This window comes from Cherax quadricarinatus, chromosome 63 (genome assembly GCF_038502225.1).
Source record: "Cherax quadricarinatus isolate ZL_2023a chromosome 63, ASM3850222v1, whole genome shotgun sequence".
NCBI classification, from domain to species: domain Eukaryota; kingdom Metazoa; phylum Arthropoda; class Malacostraca; order Decapoda; family Parastacidae; genus Cherax; species Cherax quadricarinatus.
In genome coordinates, this window is record NC_091354.1 from 14,251,068 (window position 1) to 14,272,794 (window position 21,727).

The 21,727-nt window shown below is 41.8% G+C and overlaps 1 protein-coding gene across 1 annotated transcript in view; it reads right to left on the bottom strand.

The window, feature by feature from the left end:
- Nucleotides 1–1,518: 1,518 nt before the first annotated feature.
- The window catches only part of LOC128698176 (putative glutathione-specific gamma-glutamylcyclotransferase 2), a 24,241-nt gene continuing 4,032 nt past the window's right edge, over nt 1,519–21,727 (bottom strand). Inside the window, exons 2-3 of the mRNA XM_053790280.2 lie at nt 4,126–4,311; nt 1,519–2,606 (exon numbers count right to left, since the gene is read on the bottom strand). Of these exons, the coding sequence (XP_053646255.2) occupies nt 2,407–2,606; nt 4,126–4,311 (386 nt within the window). The 3' untranslated portion in view covers nt 1,519–2,406. The remainder of the gene's footprint in view (nt 2,607–4,125; nt 4,312–21,727) is intronic.

Sequence of the window (21,727 nt, forward strand, 5' to 3'; positions counted from 1 at the left end):
CATGGAATAATGATAACTTTATACATTTAGTGCAGGCTTAATATTATCCCTGAATGTGTAAGGTGTTACAGGGTTGTATGGGGTCTTGAGAACATTCTTCTAATTTGAGAGATGGTTACATGTATTAGCTTTAGATTGGTTATCACTTGTGTTTGTATAATGATAATGTGCCAGTCTTGTGGGTGGGCATTTATCTCTGATAGATGTAATAGTTTTATTCAGGGTGGTAAACTGTATACAGTATTTATTTACATGTAGTTTTTGTTTCTGAACAAGTATGAATTATTAGTACTACTGTATTAATTAATGTGTGTTGGTAAACCATTTGGTTGTATTGTCTGGATTATCTTCATAGTTATAAATGATATTTATAATCCTTTCCAGTCAGTTTTTACCCCACTGATCATGTAAGACAACTTTGAGCCTAGGAAGGGTTTTCATTACTGGTCCATTAATTTGTGTATTGCAAACTTATTTAAACCATCAATTAGAAACTTATTTAATAACCTCATGTCATTGGGAATGTTCTAGTCATTGTATCAATTATGGGAAATGTATTACAGTACTGAATTTTTTGTATTGTAGTTCCCTCATTTTTGGTCACATTTACTAATTGTTTTGTGCTGTATAACCCATATGGGTGTATAATACTAATGCGAATATATTAATAATTGTTTCTTCCATTTTGCACTGGCATCCTCGGTAATGAAAGATACGAAAAAATTGTGTAGTTTTCCCATGCGAGTTTATATATATGGTAGTTAAAATATTTGCAATTCCCCTAAAAAATATGGAAATTTGGAAGTAATAATGCTGATTTCAGTCTGCACAAAATTAGTTTAATTTATTATAAAAATTTATAAGTTATATGAATTTAAAGGAGGTAGTACAAACGTTCAGTGAACAAAACATTCTATATACAGCCTTTCCTCACTTAACGATGGAGTTGCGTTCCTAAGACCACAGCTTTAAACGAATTCGTTGCTAAGTGAACAGCATACTGTAATGGTAGTGAGTTTGTGTCAACCATCTTTGATTTTGTTTTAATTTCACCTTTGCACCACTTATAACATTTGTGGTATATTTCTAAATGTTTATACAGTAGTGTACTGTATATTGAAATAGAATAGATGAAATCAGCTCTAATATACATTATGTACGTATGAATACTGGTGAGAGCGCCCATCGTAAGTCTCAGGTGTCGGTAAACGAGTACATCACTAAATGAGGAGAGGCTGTACTCAAACATTAAACTCTTCACAACTAACTCACACTTTGCATCTGACACTAGAGGATGTTTTAGTCCATCCTAAAGTCACAGTTGAGACAAAGTAAATGGGAAGACCACCAGAAAACAGGTCAGGAGAGGGGGGGAGGGAGAGACAAAAGACAAAAATATACTAGAAAAGTAAGGCTTATTCTATAAGGAAGTTAATAAGTATAAGAAATTACAATTTCTCTCATAGCTTACTACTACTATTCTCCTTATCTGCTTTCTGGTTATTTTTTTGTCACCTATTTTTGTCACCTTATCTTTCTCCTAACACTTTAAATAATTTCACTCACCAGGCCCGGTGGCCTGGTGGCTAAAGCTCCCGCTTCATACACGGAGGGCCCGGGTTCGATTCCCGGCGGGTGGAAACATTTCGACACGTTTCCTTACACCTGTTGTCCTGTTCACCTAGCAGCAAATAGGTACCTGGGTGTTAGTCGACTGGTGTGGGTCGCATCCTGGGGGACAAGATTAAGGACCCCAATGGAAATAAGTTAGACAGTCCTCGATGACGCACTGACTTTCTTGGGTTATCCTGGGTGGCTAACCCTCCGGGGTTAAAAATCCGAACGAAATCTTATCTTATCTTAACATGTCTTCTGATTTTCTACCATTTTGTCACTCAGTTGTGACTTGATATTGGTTCTGGATGAATAAAAATTATGCTGTTACCTTTCCAAAGTGTGGTTTATTTGTGAATTGCCCTAGCTGCAGTATTGTAACTTTCATACTTAAACTTATATGAAGCCTAAACTCTTGTTCAGTAAACTTGCTGACAGCTGGAGGTAATATCCTTGAGTCAACTATTCAGTGAGTATACTGAAACTAAGAAATAATAAATTGCATATGTAAGACAAAACTTTCACACTCTACAAAAGTGCCAGCAAGAGCAAGATATAACATAATCTGAAACATTAAAATATGAAATGTGTTCATAACTATGCTAAAACCATTACTATTGTCATTTTCATGAGAAAAGTAATGTAAAAATAAAATTTACCACTCTACAACTATAACAAAATATATATTTTTTTTATATTGCACAGCAGTACTATACCAAAAGCAAAGATACTGAGCAAAGTATTCTCTTGCTTGACTGTTTAATGCAGTTTTCATTTGTAATGCTTCATTTACTATACTACACTCAAGATATTTTTAACTTTTGCTTCTATATCAAACAGATGAGAATCTGATACCCCAAAAGTTCTCATTGCTTCAGCTAACTGGAATAGATACTCTGAATTAGGACCACTTGGACCAGCTGCTAAAGATATTATTTCAGCAATTGTGTTTTCATTTGTTGGGCCTGTATAGAAGGGATTTGAATCTGCACCTGCAAGAAAAAAATAATGTATTTTACAAACGTGCCAGCATAAATCATAGGTATTTCTCTACTTTTAATGGAGAGTGCTCGAGCCTATTAAAACACAGAAATGTAAATGGAAAATATGGTTAGACATTTGGGAAAAACCCATTAACTTTTGGTTAAAGGTAAATTATGAAAAACCATTAATTTCATAATTTGAAAATTTCAATAGTGCTGTATATGAAGAAGTGAACTCATACCACACAGTATTAATTTTAAAGTGTCTTATTCAACGCAATTCTTCTTTACATATATTTATACATCATTTTATATTTTAAATGAAACCCCCAATCCTGAGGTGTCTCCTGGTGTCACAAGATTTCAAAAGAAAAAAAATATTTTTTTCTTATGAAATGATAGAGAATCTTTTCCCGATTGTAATGACACCAAAAAAAAAAAAAAAACGAAATTTGATGGAAAACTGATGGAATTATGCTCTCGCGAAGTTAGTGACCTCAGCGATATTTACAAATCGGCGATTTCGCCCACTTTGAGCCCTATTTTCGTCTAGTTCCTTTGTTCCAGTCAACCAAACTCATAGCTATTTCTTTAGAACTCCATTTTTTCTATTGATTGAATACAAGAAACTGCCCATTTACTGATTTCAACTACCCAATAACGTGGTCAGAAATTTGCAATTTGGCCAATTTCACAAAAATTAAAAAATATGACAATTTCCCAAAATAAGGTCCAGAATGAACAATGCAGACATTCCTGGCTCTAAAATAACATTTTCTTTGTTCATCAGTCACATCTCCAGGCCCCTCTGATATTACTCTTGCTTTCTATTTTGAATTTTTATTCAAACAAAAAAATAGAAGATTTACTGTTATGCAGACTACTGCAATAGTGTTATAATTGTACAAATAATGTCAACACATTCATATCTGCATATTAGAATGGCTAGTTGGGTATTTATTGGACAATGGCATCATTTGTTTACTTTTGAACATCGGCAAAAATCAAACATTTCCCCTGCTTTGAGCTCCATTTCCAGGTTCTTTTTATAGCAAAACCAATGAAAATCAACTCTAGCTCTATAATATGCTTTCCATTCTATCAAATGAGACCAAAAAATGAGAATACAACCATAAATACTATATGAAAATAGACCACAAAATTGGCATTTTAATTAAAAAAAACAGTTGGAGTTTTTTTTTTTCTCATTATGCACTGCGTGCTCCAGGATTTTTTTTATATGGTGCACAGTGACCACATAGACCCATTCTCTCACATGTGGGCCTACCAACTTTCTCCTGCTTGATTTGAAGCCTCGAGGCGACTAAAGTGCTGGGAGCAAGGGGCTAGTAACCCCTTCTCCTGTATATATTACTTAATGTAAAAGGAGAAGCTTTCATTTTTCCTTTTGGGCCACCCTGCCTTGGTGGGATACGGCCGGTGTGTTGAAAGAAAGAAAGATATACGTCAAACACGGTACCTCATAAGACGTATATATACGACTGAAACAGTCAAAGGGTTAATTTACCTAAGTAGAGAGTAAGGTGCCATGGCTGAATGGAATTGTCTTGTGGGTGAAAAAGCACTGCTTTACGGTGATAACCATCTTTCTCACGATAATCAAGGTGAGCCATCACTTTCTCTTGATCTTCTTCACCAATATTGTATGCTATGCCCCACACCTGGTCCTGCAAGTAAGTTAAGCATGTAATTACTTATTTGGAAATTAGGAATTAACTAAATTCTGGAAAATTCTGAATTATAACTGGAAAAATCTCTAATACTGAATTCTCCAAATATGAGAGAATGTTGTAAAATGTTTAATTTAAAATGTTCCCTAAATTGAGAATTTTCAGAGGCAAAAACTTCTGAATGTAATACAAGAAAACTTGGATTCTAAGTTGAACTTTCTATGAATCCCCAAAAAATGTCCTGAAAATTTTAAAGTATACATCAATTCAGATGGTAGATTGTCCCTGAAAGTGGTGTCTTAATTAAATAACTGTGTAAATGAAATGAAGAACATATTGGAATAAAAGGGTTATGTTCCTCTTTCTTTTTTAGGTCTCGTAACTGCAAAATAATGATAATGAAATTGTAGTGGGATATAACAATGTAATATTTAATATAATACTTAGAGCTACAAATGTCCCATAAATAATATTTCTCACCATAAATCCTGGTTGCTGGTGTATGCCTATGATTCTGAAAGGAATAGAGAGGGATGATGTGGTCCTACCAGGCTGGGGTTCTTGTATTGATGTCAATGCGCAGTTGTCATTAGGTGATGGTTGTAATGTGTGTCTCTTTTGTTTGAACATGTAGTACTTTATACATCTGACAATATTATTATTATTATAATCAAAAAGAAGCGCTAAGCCACAAGGGCTATACAGCGCTGCAGGGTAGGGAAGGAAGTGAGGGTATTGGGCGGCAGAAGGGAGGAGAGATGATCAGTAGGTTACAGAAAACAACGGGGGTAGAGGGTAGAAAGAGATTGAGGTAGAAAGAGCTGAAGGTATCAGAATTTGTGAAGTAAGTCAGTTGTTGTCAAAAAGTCAATGAGAGAGTCCGGATGAAAGGTAGGTCCATCAGTGAGAAGGGAAAGTAAAGAGAGCAGCGGAGCGAAGACGACGACGGAGGTAAATTCTGCGTGCTCGTTGATAAAGTGGGCAGTCCAACAGAATGTGGCTGACCGATAATGGAGCCTGGCAATTCTCACAGAGAGGAGCAGGGCGCCTCTCCATGAGTTATCCGTGAGTAAGACGAGTATGGCCAATGCGAAGACGGGAGAGAGTAGTCTCCCAACCTCGACACTGGTGATAAGAAGATGGCCAGTAACCTATACTCGGTTTAATAGATTGAAGTTTGTTACCGAGCATAGTAGACCAACGTTGTTGCCAACGGGTGTGAAAGTGGGAAGATATTGCAGCAAAATAGTCCATAAATGGAATACCTCTATATGAAACTCGTAGGTCATGTACTGCTGACCGCGCAGCAGTGTCTGCCTGTTCATTGCCCTGTACGTCAACATGACCAGGAACCCAACAAAAAACAATATCTTTATGCTTGGTAAAGATGCGGCATAGCCAAAGTTGGATACGGAGGACTAAGGGGTGAGGTGTATCAAATTTCTGTATAGCCTGTAAAACGCTAAGGGAGTCTGAGACAACCACAAATGATGACACAGGCATAGATGCAATACGGATAAGTGCTGCAAGGATGGCATACAATTCAGCAGTAAAAATACTAGCCGCATACAATTCAGCAGTAAAAATACTTCGCAGCAGTGTTTCCGGACGCTGTCCGGAAACATTGCTGTGAATCCTATGCCATCAGAAGACTTAGAGCCATCTGTGTACACAGCAATGGCATGAGAATGAGAGTGGAAGCGGTCAAGAAAAAGAGAGTGGGAAGCGACCATAGAGAGTTGGGCTTTCGAGCAAGGGAGAGAGAAAGAACAGACTGACTCGAACAGCTGGAACTTCCCAGGGGGGTAGGGAAAAGTGAGATGCTACATGAACATAGAAAGGTGGTAATTGAAGAGAAGACGAGCGAATGAAGGCGAAGAGAGAAGGGACGGAGTAAACAGGGTCGGCGAACAAATAAAGAATGTCTACTAATATCAGTGACCATTCTATAAATGGAAGGATTGCTGAGATCATGAGAGCGTACATAGTAGCGAAGGCAATGGGCATCACGGCGATCAGATAATGATGGAACTTTCGCTTCTGCATAGAGGCTCTCAACAGGGGAAGAGCGAAAAGCACCAAGGCATAAACGTAATCCTTGATGATGAATGGGGTTAAGGCTAGAGAGAGTAGCAGGAGATGCCGCTGAATAGATCTGGTCACCATAATCAAGTTTCGATAAAATGAGGGTGGAATGTAGGCGAAGGAGGGTTCGACGATTAGCTCCCCATGCGCGGTATAGCCCTTGTGGCTTAGCGCTTCTTTTTGATTATAATAATAATCCCCATGAAAGATGAGCAAGGGTTTTAAGAAGGTTCAGCCGGCTGTGACAAGTTGCCTTCAGAGAGGTAACGTGAGGTTTCCAGGATAACCTATGGTCAAAGAGGAGGTCCAGAAACTTGACTGTATCACGTTCAGGGATACGGGAGCCATAGAAGTACAAAGGATGATCGGAGATGACAGAGTGTCTAGTGAAAGTAATTTGGTGGGTTTTAGTGCTGGAAAATTTAAACCCATGTGTGGTGGCCCAATTGGAAACACAGTCGACCGCATGTTGGAGAGAAACTGTAATGAGGTGACAGTCAGCGCCTCCACAAGCAATAGCGAAGTCATCAACATAGAGTGATGACCAAATATTTGATGGAAGACTAGAGGCCAAATCATTAATAGCAAGGAGAAAAAGTGTTGTGCTCAGAACACATCCCTGGGGGACACCTTCAGCTTGGATAAAGTCCGGGGAGAGCACATTATTAACCCGAACACGGAAATGTCTATCAGTTAAAAAGTTCTTAAGGAAGGATGGTAGATTGCCTCGGAGGCCTAAGGAGTGGGCTTGGGCCAAAATATTATACCTCCAAGTTGTCATATGCCTTCTCAAGGTCAAAAAATATGGCAATAACTGAGTGGTTATTCGCAAAGGCATTACGAACATACATATCCAAGCGTAGTAAGGGGTCTATGGTAGAACGTCCCTTACGAAAGCCATATTGACGAGTGGAGAGACTGTTGTGTGTCTCTAAATACCACACTAAACGTCTGTTTACCAGGCGTTCCAAAACTTTGCAAACTACACTGGTAAGAGCAATGGGACGATAGTGGGAGGCTTCATGTCCCGTAGTGCCTGGTTTGCAGAAAGGGAGAACAATGGCAGATTTCCACAGCTGTGGAAGAACTCCTTGTGACCAAATAAGATTGAAAAGGCGTAATAGGACTGCAAGGGCTGACTGATGTAAATGTTGTAGCATACGAATATGTTGTCAGGCCCAGCTGCCAATGATCGGCAAGCTGAGAGTGTTGCCTCCAGTTCTTGAAGTGTAAAAGGCACATTATACTGTTCTTCTCTGAGAGAAGGAAAGTCCAAGGGTGCTAACTCTCTGGCAGACTTTGAGGAAAGAAATGAGGGGCATAGATGGAGCCCCTGAGAAATACGAACCAGATGATTGCCAATTTCATTGGCAACATCTAGTGGGTTTGCTATATTAACACCGGCAACCTGCAGAACAGGAGCCGGGTCAGGAGAATATTTACCACTCAGTTTTCGTACTTTTTTCCAGACTGCACTCATAGAGGAAGCAGAGGTGATGGTGGAGACAATCTCGCCAGCAAGTGCGTTTAGCGTCACGGATGACACGACGAGCGATCGCGCACTTCTGCTTAAAATCAAGAAGTCTCTCCGTGGTTCTATTGTACCGGTACCTGCCCCATGCAGCGCATATCAAACGTACTGCACGAGCACAAGCAGGAGACCACCAAGACATGCATTTCTGAGAATGCCCGCCTGAAGTTTGGGGTATAGAATGAGAAGCTGCGGTTAAAACGGAGGACGAGAAGAGGTGTAAAAGCTCATCAATGGAGGACGAAGAAGGAACCTCACTAAAAACAGTTAGTTGTGAGTAAAGGTTCCAATTTGCCTGATCAAATTGCCAGCGTGGGATACGAAGAGGTGGTGAATATGAAGGGGAAGTAAGAATGATTGGGAAATGATCGCTGTCATGTAAATCCGGGAGAACAGACCAGGTGAAGTCTAATGTGGTGGAGGAAGAGCAGACTGAAAGATCGATGCAAGAGAGAGAGGGTGAGTCCGAGGTTCAAAATGGGTGTGAGTACCTGTATTTAAAACATGGAGGGGGTGAGTGGCAAGAAAAGCCTCTTAACTGAATGCCACGGGAATCACAGTGAGACCCCCCCCCCCAGGAAATGATGGGCATTAAAATCGTCAAGGAACAGAATCGGTGGTGGCAATGACGAAACAAGAAAGGCAATATCCAGAATAGATAATGCCCGAGAAGGAGAGAGATATAAAGAACAGAGCGTATACCACCTATGCAAGTGGATACGGGCTGCTGTGTAATGCAGCGAAGTACGAACAAATAGCTGATGGTACGGAATATCAGTGCATAGAAGAAGGACACTTTCATTAAAGGTCCTATCAGGAAAAGGATCTGAAGAATACAATAAATTATAGCCTGAGATGGGAGAGATAACAGCAGAGTGTAATTTTGGTTCCTGTAAGCAAACACCAACAGGGGAAAACTGGGAGAGTAACATGTGAAGCTCACCCCGATTACCCCTGAGGCCGCGTATATTCCACTGAAAATAGGCCATGATTGGCAATGAGAAAGATACTTGAAATCTGCAGGTAAGGGTTCCTACGGACTAGAGGGGTTAGAAAAGTCCACATGCGGAGGCAGCGGTAAACATTCAAGCAGCGAAGGAACGGTGCGCTGTGAAGAAAGGAGTTGCGCAGACGGAGGAGAGGAGAGAGAAGGAACAGAGGGTGGATCAGTGTCCATTGATGGTTTGGTCTCTGCAATATATTCAGAGATTGCTTCAAGTGTTTCGGAATTCAGAGACGTCGTATGGGAGACAATATTGGAGATGGTAGGGGGAGGATGAGTAAAGATTGGAACTGTAATGGACTGTACCAAGGTAGGGGGGGGGCAAAAGGGTGGAGGGAACTGGAGAAGAAGCGTGGAAGGGGACAGAAGAGGCAGAAACCTGGGAGGTGGCAGAAGAGGAAGAAACTTGGGAGGGAACAGGGGAGGTAGGTATAGTACGAGGAGGAGGGTGAACCTCTACACTTGTAACAGAGCCAGTGAGAGGGGAAGAACCCAGTACAGAGACAGGGAAGGTAAAATGAGGAGGTGGAAGAAGGGAAGGAGGGGTTAAAGGACCTTTTTTTGACTTCTGAGAAGTAGAGGGACGATTGGGAGGAAGTGTCGTACGAGGTCTCCTCGATACTGAGGCTTGTGAGGGAGAACACGAAGAAGCAAGAACAGACTGAGGCATTGAAGTAGGAACATCTGAGCCTAGGACAGCAAAAGAATTAGATACAGGAGTGACTATGGGAGAGGTAACCACAGAGGAGGTTGCAGAAGATAGGACCCCAGAAGTGGGGGGACGTTTTGAAACACGGGAATAAGAAACACGAGGTAGTCTCCCTTGGAGGCGGAGATGAGAAACTGCCATGACATAAGGGAGACCTTCTGCCTCTTTGAGGTAACGGATTTCCCGCTCATTTAAACAGACTTGGCAACTGCGAGAGTACGAAGGGTGAGCCTCATGACAATTAAGGCAAGAGGGAGGTCGATTGCAAGACGTATTAGAATGGTCATCGGCACCACAGACTGGGCATTCGGCTATGGATCTGCAATATTTCGCTGGATGGCCAAATCGCCAGCAATTTCTACACTGTTGCGGTGTAGGGATCACCTTTTGAACTTGTAACCGATGTCCTGCTACATAAACTGAGGATGGGAGTTCACGGCTGTCAAAAGTTAAATGAGCCACATTGCTAGGGTATCGTCTCCGCCCACAGGCAGGAAGAACATAAGTGTCTACCTTGAGGATTGGGAGATCTTGGAGTTCCAGCTGTTCAAAAATGTCATTGCTACATGACTGGAAATTCTGTTGGACTATGGTATGGGGCAGAATGACAGTACCACTACAAGAATTGAGAGAAAGATGTTTTTCAATAGTGATAGGAGTAGTATAGATATTCAAAAGGAGAGAAAGATCATGAGCTTGGGTAGCATTTTGGACAGTGACAATGCGTATACCGCTCTTGAGAGCATGAAATGAAATATCTCTACAAACATGACGCAGGAGCGCTTTGCCAATATTATGGTCAGAAAGATAGGCAGAAGAAGAAGTCGGTCTTAAAGTAAAGAATTTAGTCCATTGTGTGGTCCGAAACTGAGCGTGGAGAGGGAGTGCATGACGTGTTGGTCTTTTCCGAGTAGAATGGGAAGGTAATGAAGGAGCATCATCAGGAGATTGACGTTGGCGTTTAGGAGTAGGACCGGAGTTGGTCCAGCGTGAAATGGGCTGGCGATTCGAAAATTGCCGTACCATAGAGGGAGAGGCCGGAAGCATAGTCAAAGGAGAGCGGAGGTCAGACAAATCGAAGTAGTCAGTCGAAGCCCCGGTGCCTGAAGCGGGTGAGGAAACAGCACCAGCAAGAGGTACAGGGGCATCAGGAGTGTCCGAAGAGTGGTCTAAAAACAAGGCAGGGTCAGAATGGGGTGCGGTATCAAGAAGGGGCCCGGGGGTAGTGGGTTCATGGATTGGGTTCTCCATGGTTAGGTTACTCCTTTGCTTTTTGTTTTTAAGAAAAAAAAAGAAAGAAAAGAAAAGAAAAAAAAAAGGGGGGGGGGAGCAGGGAGGAATAGTTCCCAGGAGGAATGAAAGGGCCAGAAATCTCCCTCCGCGCCCAAGAGGACCTCAGCACCGCAAGTAGCGCAGATACAGCATGGAATCCGTGCCATACCCTACCCATCATGCCAGTAAACCAGCAATCCGGGATAGCAACCTCACACCTGCTGAGCTACCTCGGTGGACAAAAGAGAGGGCGGCCGGATATCCGCCACAAAGCATACCTCCTTCGGCCACCACCCCCAGAATCCGAAAGTGGCTTCCAGAGATACACCCGTCGCCCGAAAGACACCTAAAGCTACTCCGGGATACAGGAGAGGGATCGGGACATCCCCAGGCGATCCAGATTCCACGGCAAACTATGCCACCGCCAAGAACCTCAACGGAATGGGATGGACCCCGGTATCCTTTCCCCTACCTAGGAATTAGCGCGCCTGTGGGAGAAATCCCAAAGGCCAAAAAGAGGAAGGAGCAAAAGGGAGGGGTGGGGAGGAGGAGGAGGAAAGGAAAAAGGGGAGGATGGGATAGGGAGGGGGGGATTGGGGGGTAATTAGGTTTGGTCTGAGGAAGGAGACCGACAGGTCTGATTCCTCAGACCAAGAGCCTCTTCACCACAACAAGGAGCCCCCCTTGAAGAGGCCTTGCTATAAATGATTTGGCCTCTAGTCTTCCATCCAATATTTGGTCATCACTATGTTGATGACTTCGCTATTGCATGTGCAGGCGCTGACTGTCACCTCATTACAGTTTCTCTCCAACATGCGGTTGACCGTGTTTCCAATTGGGCCACCACACATGGGTTTAAATTTTCCAGTACCAAAACTCACCAAATTACTTTCACTAGACGCTCTGTTATCTCTGATCATCCTTTGTACCTCTATGGCTCCCGTATCCCTGAACATGATACAGTCAGGTTTCTAGGCCTCCTCTTTGACCGTAGGTTATCCTGGAAACCTCACATTACCTCTCTGAAGGCAACTTGTCACAGCTGGCTGAACCTTCTTAAAACCCTTGCTCATCTTTCATGGGGAGCTGATCGTCGAACCCTCCTTCGCCTACATTCCACCCTCATTTTATCGAAACTTGATTATGGTGACCAGATCTATTCAGCGGCCTCTCCTGCTACTCTCTCTAGCCTTAAACCCATTCATCACCAAGGATTACGTTTATGCCTTGGTGCTTTTCGCTCTTCCCCTGTTGAGAGCCTCTATGCAGAAGCGAACGTTCCATCCTTACCTGATCGCAGTGATGCCCATTGCCTTCGCTACTATGTACGCTCTCATGATCTCCGAAATCCTTCCATTTATAGAATGGTCACCGATATTAGTAGGCATTCTTTATTTGTTCGCCGCCCGTTTGCTCCGTCCCTTCTCCTACATTCGCTCTTGTCTTCTCTTCAATTACCACCTATGTTCATGTAGCATCTCACTTTTCCCTAGCCCCCTGGGAAGTTCCAGCTGTTCGAGTCTGTTCTTTCTCACTCCCTTGCTCGAAAGCCGAACTGTCTACGGTAGCTTCCCGCTCTCTTTTTCTTGACCACTTCCACTCTCATTCTCATGCCATTGCAGTGTACACAGATGGCTCTAAGTCTTTTGACGGCGTAGGATTCACAGCAGTGTTTCCGGACAGCGTCGTACGAGGGCATTTACTATCTTCGGCAAGTATCTTTACTGCTGAATTGTATGCCATTCTTGCAGCACTAATCCGTATTGCATCTATGCCTGTGTCATCATTTGTGGTTGTCTCAGACTCCCTTAGTGCTTTACAGGCTATACAGAAATTTGACACACCTCACCCCTTAGTCCTCCGTATCCAACTTTGGCTATGCCGCATCTCTACCAAGCATAAAGATATTGTTTTTTGTTGGGTTCCTGGTCATGTTGACGTACAGGGCAATGAACAGGCAGACACTGCTGCGCGGTCAGCAGTACATGACCTACCAGTTTCATATAGAGGTGTTCCATTTACGGACTATTTTGCTCCAAATGCTACCCACCTTCACACCCGTTGGCAACAACGTTGGTCTACCCTACTCGGTAACAAACTTCAATCTATTAAACCGAGTATAGGTTACTGGCCGTCTTCTTGTCACCAGTGGCGAGGTTGGGAGACTACTCTCTCCCGTCTCCGCATTGGCCATACTCATCTTACTCATGGATATCTCGTGGAGAGGCGCCCTGCTCCTCTCTATGAGAATTGTCAAGTTCCATTATCGGTCAGCCACATTCTGTTAGACTGCCCACTTTATCAACGAGCACGCAGAATTTACCTCCAACGTCGTCTTCGCTCCACTGCTCTCTCTTTACCTTCCCTTCTCGCTGATGGACCCACCTTTCATCCAGACTCTCTCATTGACTTTTTGACAACAACTGACTTACTTCACAAACTCTGATGATACCTTCAGCCCATTCTACCTCGATCTCTTGCTACCCTCTACCCTGCACTATCCCCTGCCCCGCTGTTTTCTGTAACCTACTGATCGCCCCTCCCCCCTTCTGCCGCCCAATACCCTCGCTTCCTTTCCTACCCTGCAGCGCTGTATAGCCCTTGTGGCTTAGCGCTTCTTTTTGATTATAATAATAATAATTTAGATGAGTAGGGGTATTATCAAAAATAAGGAGAACCTTAAATGTAAGGTTCTTGCTGCACAGGTAAAATATGACTGAATAAAATTATATTTATTGACTGGCTTAAGCAAGGTCTCTGTCATCCATGCTTACTGGTTTGACCTCCAAATAACTAGCAAGGTGGCTGTATCTTTCAAAGCTTGAGGCATCTCGGAGTGTAAATAAACATGGGGTTACTAAGAATTGCCTGATACATTACTGCACAGTAATAGTATGAAGCAATCCTTTGTGGCCTTGAATCCTAGTGCACGTTTCTCTTGCTAGCTGATGTAAATTTTCAATGGCATCTTTGAATAAACACTTAATCCTGCTAGCATTTAACACTTACTGTGCTTGCAGCAACAGCCACATGGCTACAGGGAAATTCCCTGCAGACATATGGTCAACAAAGGCACTTTCACCAGAAAATTCAATACACGTACAGTGGACCCCAGGTTCGTAATGCCATCGGTATCCGGTAAATCCGGTAATCGATGCATTTTAACACAAAAATTTTGCCTCGGTTCCTGTTAAAAAACCCAGTACAGTATACGATTCGTCCGAGACATGTCCACGTGTGTGCCAGTGTTTACAAGCCAGCCAGTGTGCTCGTATCTAAGGATACATTCGGTACATTCCATATTATCACAGTGTTTTTGGTGCTTGTTTCTGCAAAATAAGTCACCATGGGCCCCAAGAAAGCTTCTAGTGCCAACCCTTTATAATAATAATAATAATAATTCTAATAATAATAAAAGTATAGTCAGAGGACAGAAGAGGGGTTGTTGAGGTGGTTTGGTCATTTAGAGAGAATGGATCAAAGTAGAATGACATGGAAAGCATATAAATCTATAGGGGAAGGAAGGCGGGGTAGGGGTCGTCTTCGAAAGGGTTGGAGAGAGGGGGTAAAGGAGGTTTTGTGGGCAAGGGGCTTGGACTTCCAGCAAGCGTGCGTGAGCGTGTTAGATAGGAGTGAATGGAGACGAATGGTAGGACCTGACGATCTGTTGGAGTGTGAGCAGGGTAATATTTAGTGAAGGGATTCAGGGAAACCGGTTATTTTCATATAGTCGGACTTGAGTTCTGGAAATGGGAAGTACAATGCCTGCACTTTAAAGGAGGGGTTTGGGATATTGGCAGTTTGGAGGGATATGTTGTGTATTTTTATATGTGTATGCTTCTAGACTGTTGTATTCTGAGCACCTCTGCAAAAACAGTGATAATGTGCGAGTGTGGTGAAAGTGTTGAATGATGATGAAAGTATTTTCTTTTTGGGGATTTTCTTTCTTTTTTGGGTCACCCTGCCTCGGTGGGAGACGGCCGACTTGTTGAAAAACAAAAAAAAAATAATTCTCAATCAAAAAGAAGCGCTAAGCCACAAGGGTTATACAGCGAACCCTTCGAGAAAAAGGGTGCTAATGATTATTGGAATAAAGAAAGAGATAATTGCAAAATACGAAAGTGGAGCGCGTGTGTCGGAGCTGGCCAGGTTGTATACAAAACCCCAATCAACCATCTCTACTATAGTGACCAGGAAAATGGCAATCAAGGAAGCTGTTGTTGCAAAAGGTGCAACTGTGATTACAAAACAGCGACCGCAAGTGTTAGAAGATGTTGAGAGACTGTTATTGGTGTGGATAAATAAAAAACAGATAGCAGAAGATGGCATCTCTCAGATCATTTGTGCTAGGCAGTTGACGATTTGGTAAAGAAATTGCCTGCAACTAGTGGTGATGCGAGTGAATTTAAGGCCAGTAAAGGTTGGTTTGAAAGATTTAAGAATCGTAGTGGCATACATAGTGTGATTAGGCATGGTGAGGCTGCCAGTGACTCTCAAGCTGGTCCTAGTGGCATTAAAAGAAGAAGGGAAGTAACCCCAGAAAAAGACTTGCTACCTCAAGTCCTATTGGAAGGGGATTCCCCTTCTAAACATTAACAACTTCGACACTCTCCCCTCCTCCCATCCCATCAATCATCACCAGATCTTCATTAAAGGTAAGTGTCATGTATTCTATTGTCAGTAGAGTACTACAAACTGTGCACGTCTTCTTCAGTTTGTGTGCATTAAACTTAATATTTCATGTGGTAAAATTTTTTTTTTCATACTTTTGGGTGTCTTGCATGGATTAATTTGATTTCTATTATTTCTTATGGGGAAAATTGGTTCGCTTTCCGATATTTTTGATTTACGATGAGCTCTCAGGAACGGATTAATATCGCGAACCGGGGGTCCACTGTATTATGCAACTGACTGTGCGAGTTGAACTTGTGAAACCAGCCAGCACTAAACACTTTTGTTTAGGCCTTCCTTATCACACACAATTTCATATGTACTCTAAGGCTTGTTCCTTTATGATGACATTAAGTGGTGCACCTTTCTTGGTTTTCTGCTCAATTCACTTGCTCAATAATTTTCATAAATTTAACCATTGTGACTTGTGTGTCATTGTTTTCAGGTCACAACCTACAGTAATTACTCATATCTTCACTATATTCCTTGTAATTGTACAAACTGATACTTCATGTGCACCACTTTTATTTAATATCTTGATTTTTCAAAATGCCTAAAATTTCACACATGTACTTCTTTGCGCCTCCAACATTACCCGCCTTTCTCTTGGGTGCTATGGTTGCTATCGAGAGACAAGATAGGCTAATGAAAAGATAAAATTATCCATTCACTAACACAGCCAAATATATTATGGAGAGAGAGATTTTGGGAGATGTTAAGTGAATGTATAGGAGCCTTTGAACCAAGTGAGAGAGTAATTGTGGTAGGGGACCTGAATGCTAAAGTAGGAGAAACTTTTAGAGAGGGTGTGGTAGGTAAGTTTGGGGTGCTAGGTGTAAATGATAATGGGAGCCCTTTGATTGAACTTTGTGTAGAAAGGGGTTTAGTTATAGGTAATACTTATTTTAAGAAAAAGAGGATAAATAAGTATACAAGATATGATGTAGGGCGAAATGACAGTAGTTTGTTGGATTATGTATTGGTAGATAAAAGACTGTTGAGTAGACTTCAGGATGTACATGTTTATAGAGGGGCCACAGATATATCAGATCACTTTCTAGTTGTGAGGTTAAGAGAGTGGTGAAGCAATGTAAAAAGAGAGCAAATGAGAGAGTGGGTGAGATGTTATCAACAAATTTTGTTGAAAATAAGAAAAAGTTTTGGAGTGAGATTAACAAGTTAAGGAAGCCTAGAGAACAAATGGATTTGTCAGTTAAAAATAGGAGAGGAGAGTTATTAAATGGAGAGTTAGAGGTATTGGGAAGATGGAGGGAATATTTTGAGGAATTGTTAAATGTTGATGAAGATAGGGAAGCTGTGATTTCGTGTATAGGGCAAGGAGGAATAACATCTTGTAGGAGTGAGGAAGAGCCAGTTGTGAGTGTGGGGGAAGTTCGTGAGGCAGTAGGTAAAATGAAAGGGGGTAAGGCAGCCGGGATTGATGGGATAAAAATAGAAATGTTAAAAGCAGGTGGGGATATAGTTTTGGAGTGGTTGGTGCAATTATTTAATAAATGTATGGAAGAGGGTAAGGTACCTAGGGATTGGTAGAGAGCATGCATAGTTCCTTTGCATAAAGGCAAAGGGGACAAAAGATAGAGTGCAAAAATTATAGGGAGAGAAGTCTGTTGAGTATACCTGGTAAAGTGTATGGTAGAGTTATTATTGAAAGAATTAAAAGTAAGATGGAGAATAGGATAGCAGATGAACAAGGAGGCTTTAGGAAAGGTAGGGGTGTGTGGACCAGGTGTTTACAGTGAAACATATAAGTGAACAGTATTTAGATAAGGCTAAAGAGGTCTTTGTGGCATTTATGGATTTGGAAAAGGCGTATGACAGGGTGGATAGGGGGGCAATGTGGCAGATGTTGCAGGTGTATGGTGTAGGAGGTAGGTTACTGAAAGCAGTGAAGAGTTTTTACGAGGATAGTGAGGCTCAAGTTAGAGTGTGTAGGAAAGAGGGAAATTATTTCCCAGTAAAAGTAGGCCTTAGACAAGGATGTGTGATGTCACCGTGGTTGTTTAATATATTTATAGATGGGGTTGTAAGAGAAGTAAATGCGAGGGTCTTGACAAGAGGCGTGGAGTTAAAAGATAAAGAATCACACATAAAGTGGGAGTTGTCACAGTTGCTCTTTGCTGATGACACTGTGCTCTTGGGAGATTCTGAAGAGAAGTTGCAGAGATTGGTGGATGAATTTGGTAGGGTGTGCAAAAGAAGAAAATTAAAAGTGAATACAGGAAAGAGTAAGGTTATGAGGATAACAAAAATATTAGGTAATGAAAGATTGGATATCAGATTGGAGGGAGAGAGTATGGAGGAGGTGAATGTATTCAGATATTTGGGAGTGGACGTGTCAGCGGATGGGTCTATGAAGGATGAGGTGAATCATAGAATTGATGAGGGGAAAAGGGTGAGTGGTGCACTTAGGAGTCTGTGGAGACAAAGAACTTTGTCCTTGGAGGCAACGAGGGGAATGTATGAGAGTATAGTTTTACCAACACTCTTATATGGGTGTGAAGCATGGATGATGAATGTTGCAGCGAGGAGAAGGCTGGAGGCAGTGGAGATGTCATGTCTGAGGGCAATGTGTGGTGTGAATATAATGCAGAGAATTCGTAGTTTGGAAGTTAGGAGGAGGTGCGGGATTACCAAAACTGTTGTCCAGAGGGCTGAGGAAGGGTTGTTGAGGTGGTTCGGACATGTAGAGAGAATGGAGCAAAACAGAATGACTTCAAGAGTGTATCAGTCTGTAGTGGAAGGAAGGCGGGGTAGGGGTCGGCCTAGGAAAGGTTGGAGGGAGGGGGTAAAGGAGGTTTTGTGTGCGAGGGGCTTGGACTTCCAGCAGGCGTGCGTGAGCATGTTTGATAGGAGTGAATGGAGACGAATGGTTTTTAATACTTGACGTGCTGTTGGAGTGTGAGCAAAGTAACATTTATGAAGGGGTTCAGGGAAACCGGCAGGCCGGACTTGAGTCCTGGAGATGGGAAGTACAGTGCCTGCACTCTGAAGGAGGGGTGTTAATGTTGCAGTTTAAAAACTGTAGTGTAAAGCACCCTTCTGGCAAGACAGTGATGGAGTGAATGATGGTGAAAGTTTTTCTTTTTTGGGCCACCCTGCCTTGGTGGGAATCGGCCAGTGTGATAATAAATAAATAAAAAATAAAGTACCTATAAAGAACCGATGGCATGGGAGGTTGTTTATGTGAGTGCAACTAGGCTTTCCCCATAAGAAAATGGCCTCACCTACATACTGACTGTTTAGCACTTCTTTTTTATTATAATAATAATAAAGGGTGTCCACAAAAACACTCCCTGATTTCAAACAGGTATAACATGTAACTTTATAGTAATAATCTTTCACAGTTAGTAGCTTCAGATGCAGGATTTCATTCAGTTTTATGTGGTATAGGTATGTGGTTGCTCGGCAAACGACGATGCGATAGTCCAGTCCGGTCCAGACGCTCTGCAGCATACCTGGAGTTATCATGCGAACTGCTTCAGTGATCAAAATTTTCAACTCCTCCAGGGTTGCAGGTAGTGGTGGTACATAAACTGTGCTCTTCACGTACCCCCAAAGAAAGAAGTCACATACAGTTAGGTCCGGTGACCTCTGCAAGTGGCCTGCGAGGTCACTGGACCTAACTGTTTGTGACTTCTTTCTCTGGGGGTACGTGAAGAGCACAGTTTACGTACCACCACTACCTGCAACTCTGGAGGAGCTGAAAATTTCGATCACTGGAGCAGTTCGCATAACTCCAGATATGCTGCTGAGCATCTGAACCAAACTGGACTAACGCATCAATGTTTGCCGAGCAACCAGAGGAGCACACATTGAATGCCTTTAATGCTACCCTATACCACATGAAACTGAATGAAATCCTGCATCTGAAGCTCCTAACTGTGAAAGATTATTACAATAAAGTTACATGTTATACCTGTTTGAAATCAGGGGGAGTTTTTGTGGACACCCTGTATATGCTGACTGCGAGACCAAGGAGAAAGAACCCTCAGCATGCCATATTTTTCCCCTAAATTTATGCCGTCCTAAAGGAAGATCATGGCATGCTCATCAAAAAAAATAATGGTGCAATTTTTCAACCATCCTAGAGTGAAAAAGTGTTAACAGATTGTCTTAATCAATGGTCTACTCTATTCTCTAAAGTTACAATTTCACAAATGAGCAAATATCCAGTTTTCATCTATATTTTTTGTCTACCAAGAGGAAAAATTTATGATTTCCATTGTTGTATTGAATTTCCTACAATCGAGCCTGAGTGCCTTCCAGCTCTCCAGGAGCTGTATGACCTCTACAGATTTCACTTCCTCATAAATGCAATAATGGTGCATGGAATCTTTTCATTTGGACACAGCACAAATTAGACTGACCGAACAAGAGAAATCATTAATATATAGTGCCATAAACAGCATCGATATTAACTCTTAAATAAATAATTCCTGTGGATACGAGGCAAAAGAGTATGGTCTCACAGTGCACTGATGCTAGCAAAAAATTATCACCTGTCAGTTACATCAATACAGATGCAGTATTTGTTTTCAAATTTACCGACAACAAGCACGTGAATACAAGATACACGTGCAACACTTGGGTATCTATTAAGACATTTTGCCAACCACTGGCTTCATAAATCTAATACAGCCTCTCCTCATTTAACGACCGAGTTCCGTTCCTAAGACCATGTTGTTAAATGAATTCGTCGCAAAGTGAGGAGCATACTATAATCGTAGTGAGTTTGTGTCAACCATCTTTGATATTGTTTTAATGTCACCTTTGCACAACTTATAACATTTCTGGTATATTTTTAAATGTTTATAGTACAGTAGTGTACTGTATACTGAAACAGAATAGAGGAAATCAGCTCTAATATACATTATTTACGTATGAATACTGGTCAGAGAGCCCATCGTAAGTCCGAGGCATCAGTAAACGAATTCGTCACTAAGTGAGGAGAGGCTGTATAGAATAAAAGGAAGAAGACAAGAAGAGGTAATATGAAGTGATGTCCCTCAGTCTTGATAAATCTAATGTAGATGTATGAGGATGGAGATTTATGTACCTGAAACAGGTGAAGCGAAGCGAAGCAGTTAAGAGAGGGTATCAGGTATGTATGTGAAACTCACTAGTGAAACTAGGTCATCTCAATAAATCAGGTAAGCATTAGAGTTGTATCAGGCAATTCCACACAAAAAGACACATTTTTTATTAAAATTATAAGAAATGAATGTCAGTCTAGTGCTTTATTTGATTATAATAATAAGAAATGAAAAAGTTAAATACTAATGACATACACTGGAATATCAAAGAGAAAGAAGTCACAAGAAGATTATGATATTAATGATCCTTTGTTTATTTGAAGAAATTATGAATTCTCTTTACTAAGATTCCAAGGCCTTATTGACTCAGACAAGTATTATTATATTAATGTTAAATAAAACTGATACAGAGTCATCTGTAGAAACAAATTACTTTATCCATGGAGGCAAAGAGGATAATATAGGAGAGTGTAATGATACCAACACTGTTGTATAGGTGTGAAGCATGGGTTTTGGATGCTGCAATAAGGAGGAGGCTGGAGGCAGTGGAAAGTGGTGTTTGAGGGCAATGTGTGGTGTGAATATTATGCAGATAATTCAGAGTTTGGAGATTAAAAGGAGGTGTAGTTACCAAAAGTCTGAGGGAAGGGGGGGAGGGTTCATAAGGTGGTTTGGACACTTAGAGAGGTTGGAGAAAAATTAAGATGACTCAGAGGGCATATAAATCTGGGGTGGAGGGAAGGAGGGGTAGGAGTCATCCTAAGAAAGGTTGGAGAGAGGGGCTAAAGAAGGTTTTGAGAGCTAGGAGCTTGGACATTCAACAAGCTTTTGTGTGTGTATGTGTTAGATAGGAGTGGAGGCCAGTGGTTTTTTTTTATGAATTGACATACTGCTGGAGTGTGAGCATGGTAATTTATGACAGGATTCAGGGAAACCAGTCAGTTGGACTTGAATCCTAGAGGTGGGAAGTACAGTGCCTGCACTCCGAAGGAGGGGTGGGGATGTCGAAGTTTGAAAGGTCATCTGGCAAGACAGTGAAAGTTTTTTCTTCTTAGTCAGGTCACCCTACCTTGGTAGGAGACTGCTAGGGGGTGTTGAAAAAATACAGGTAAAT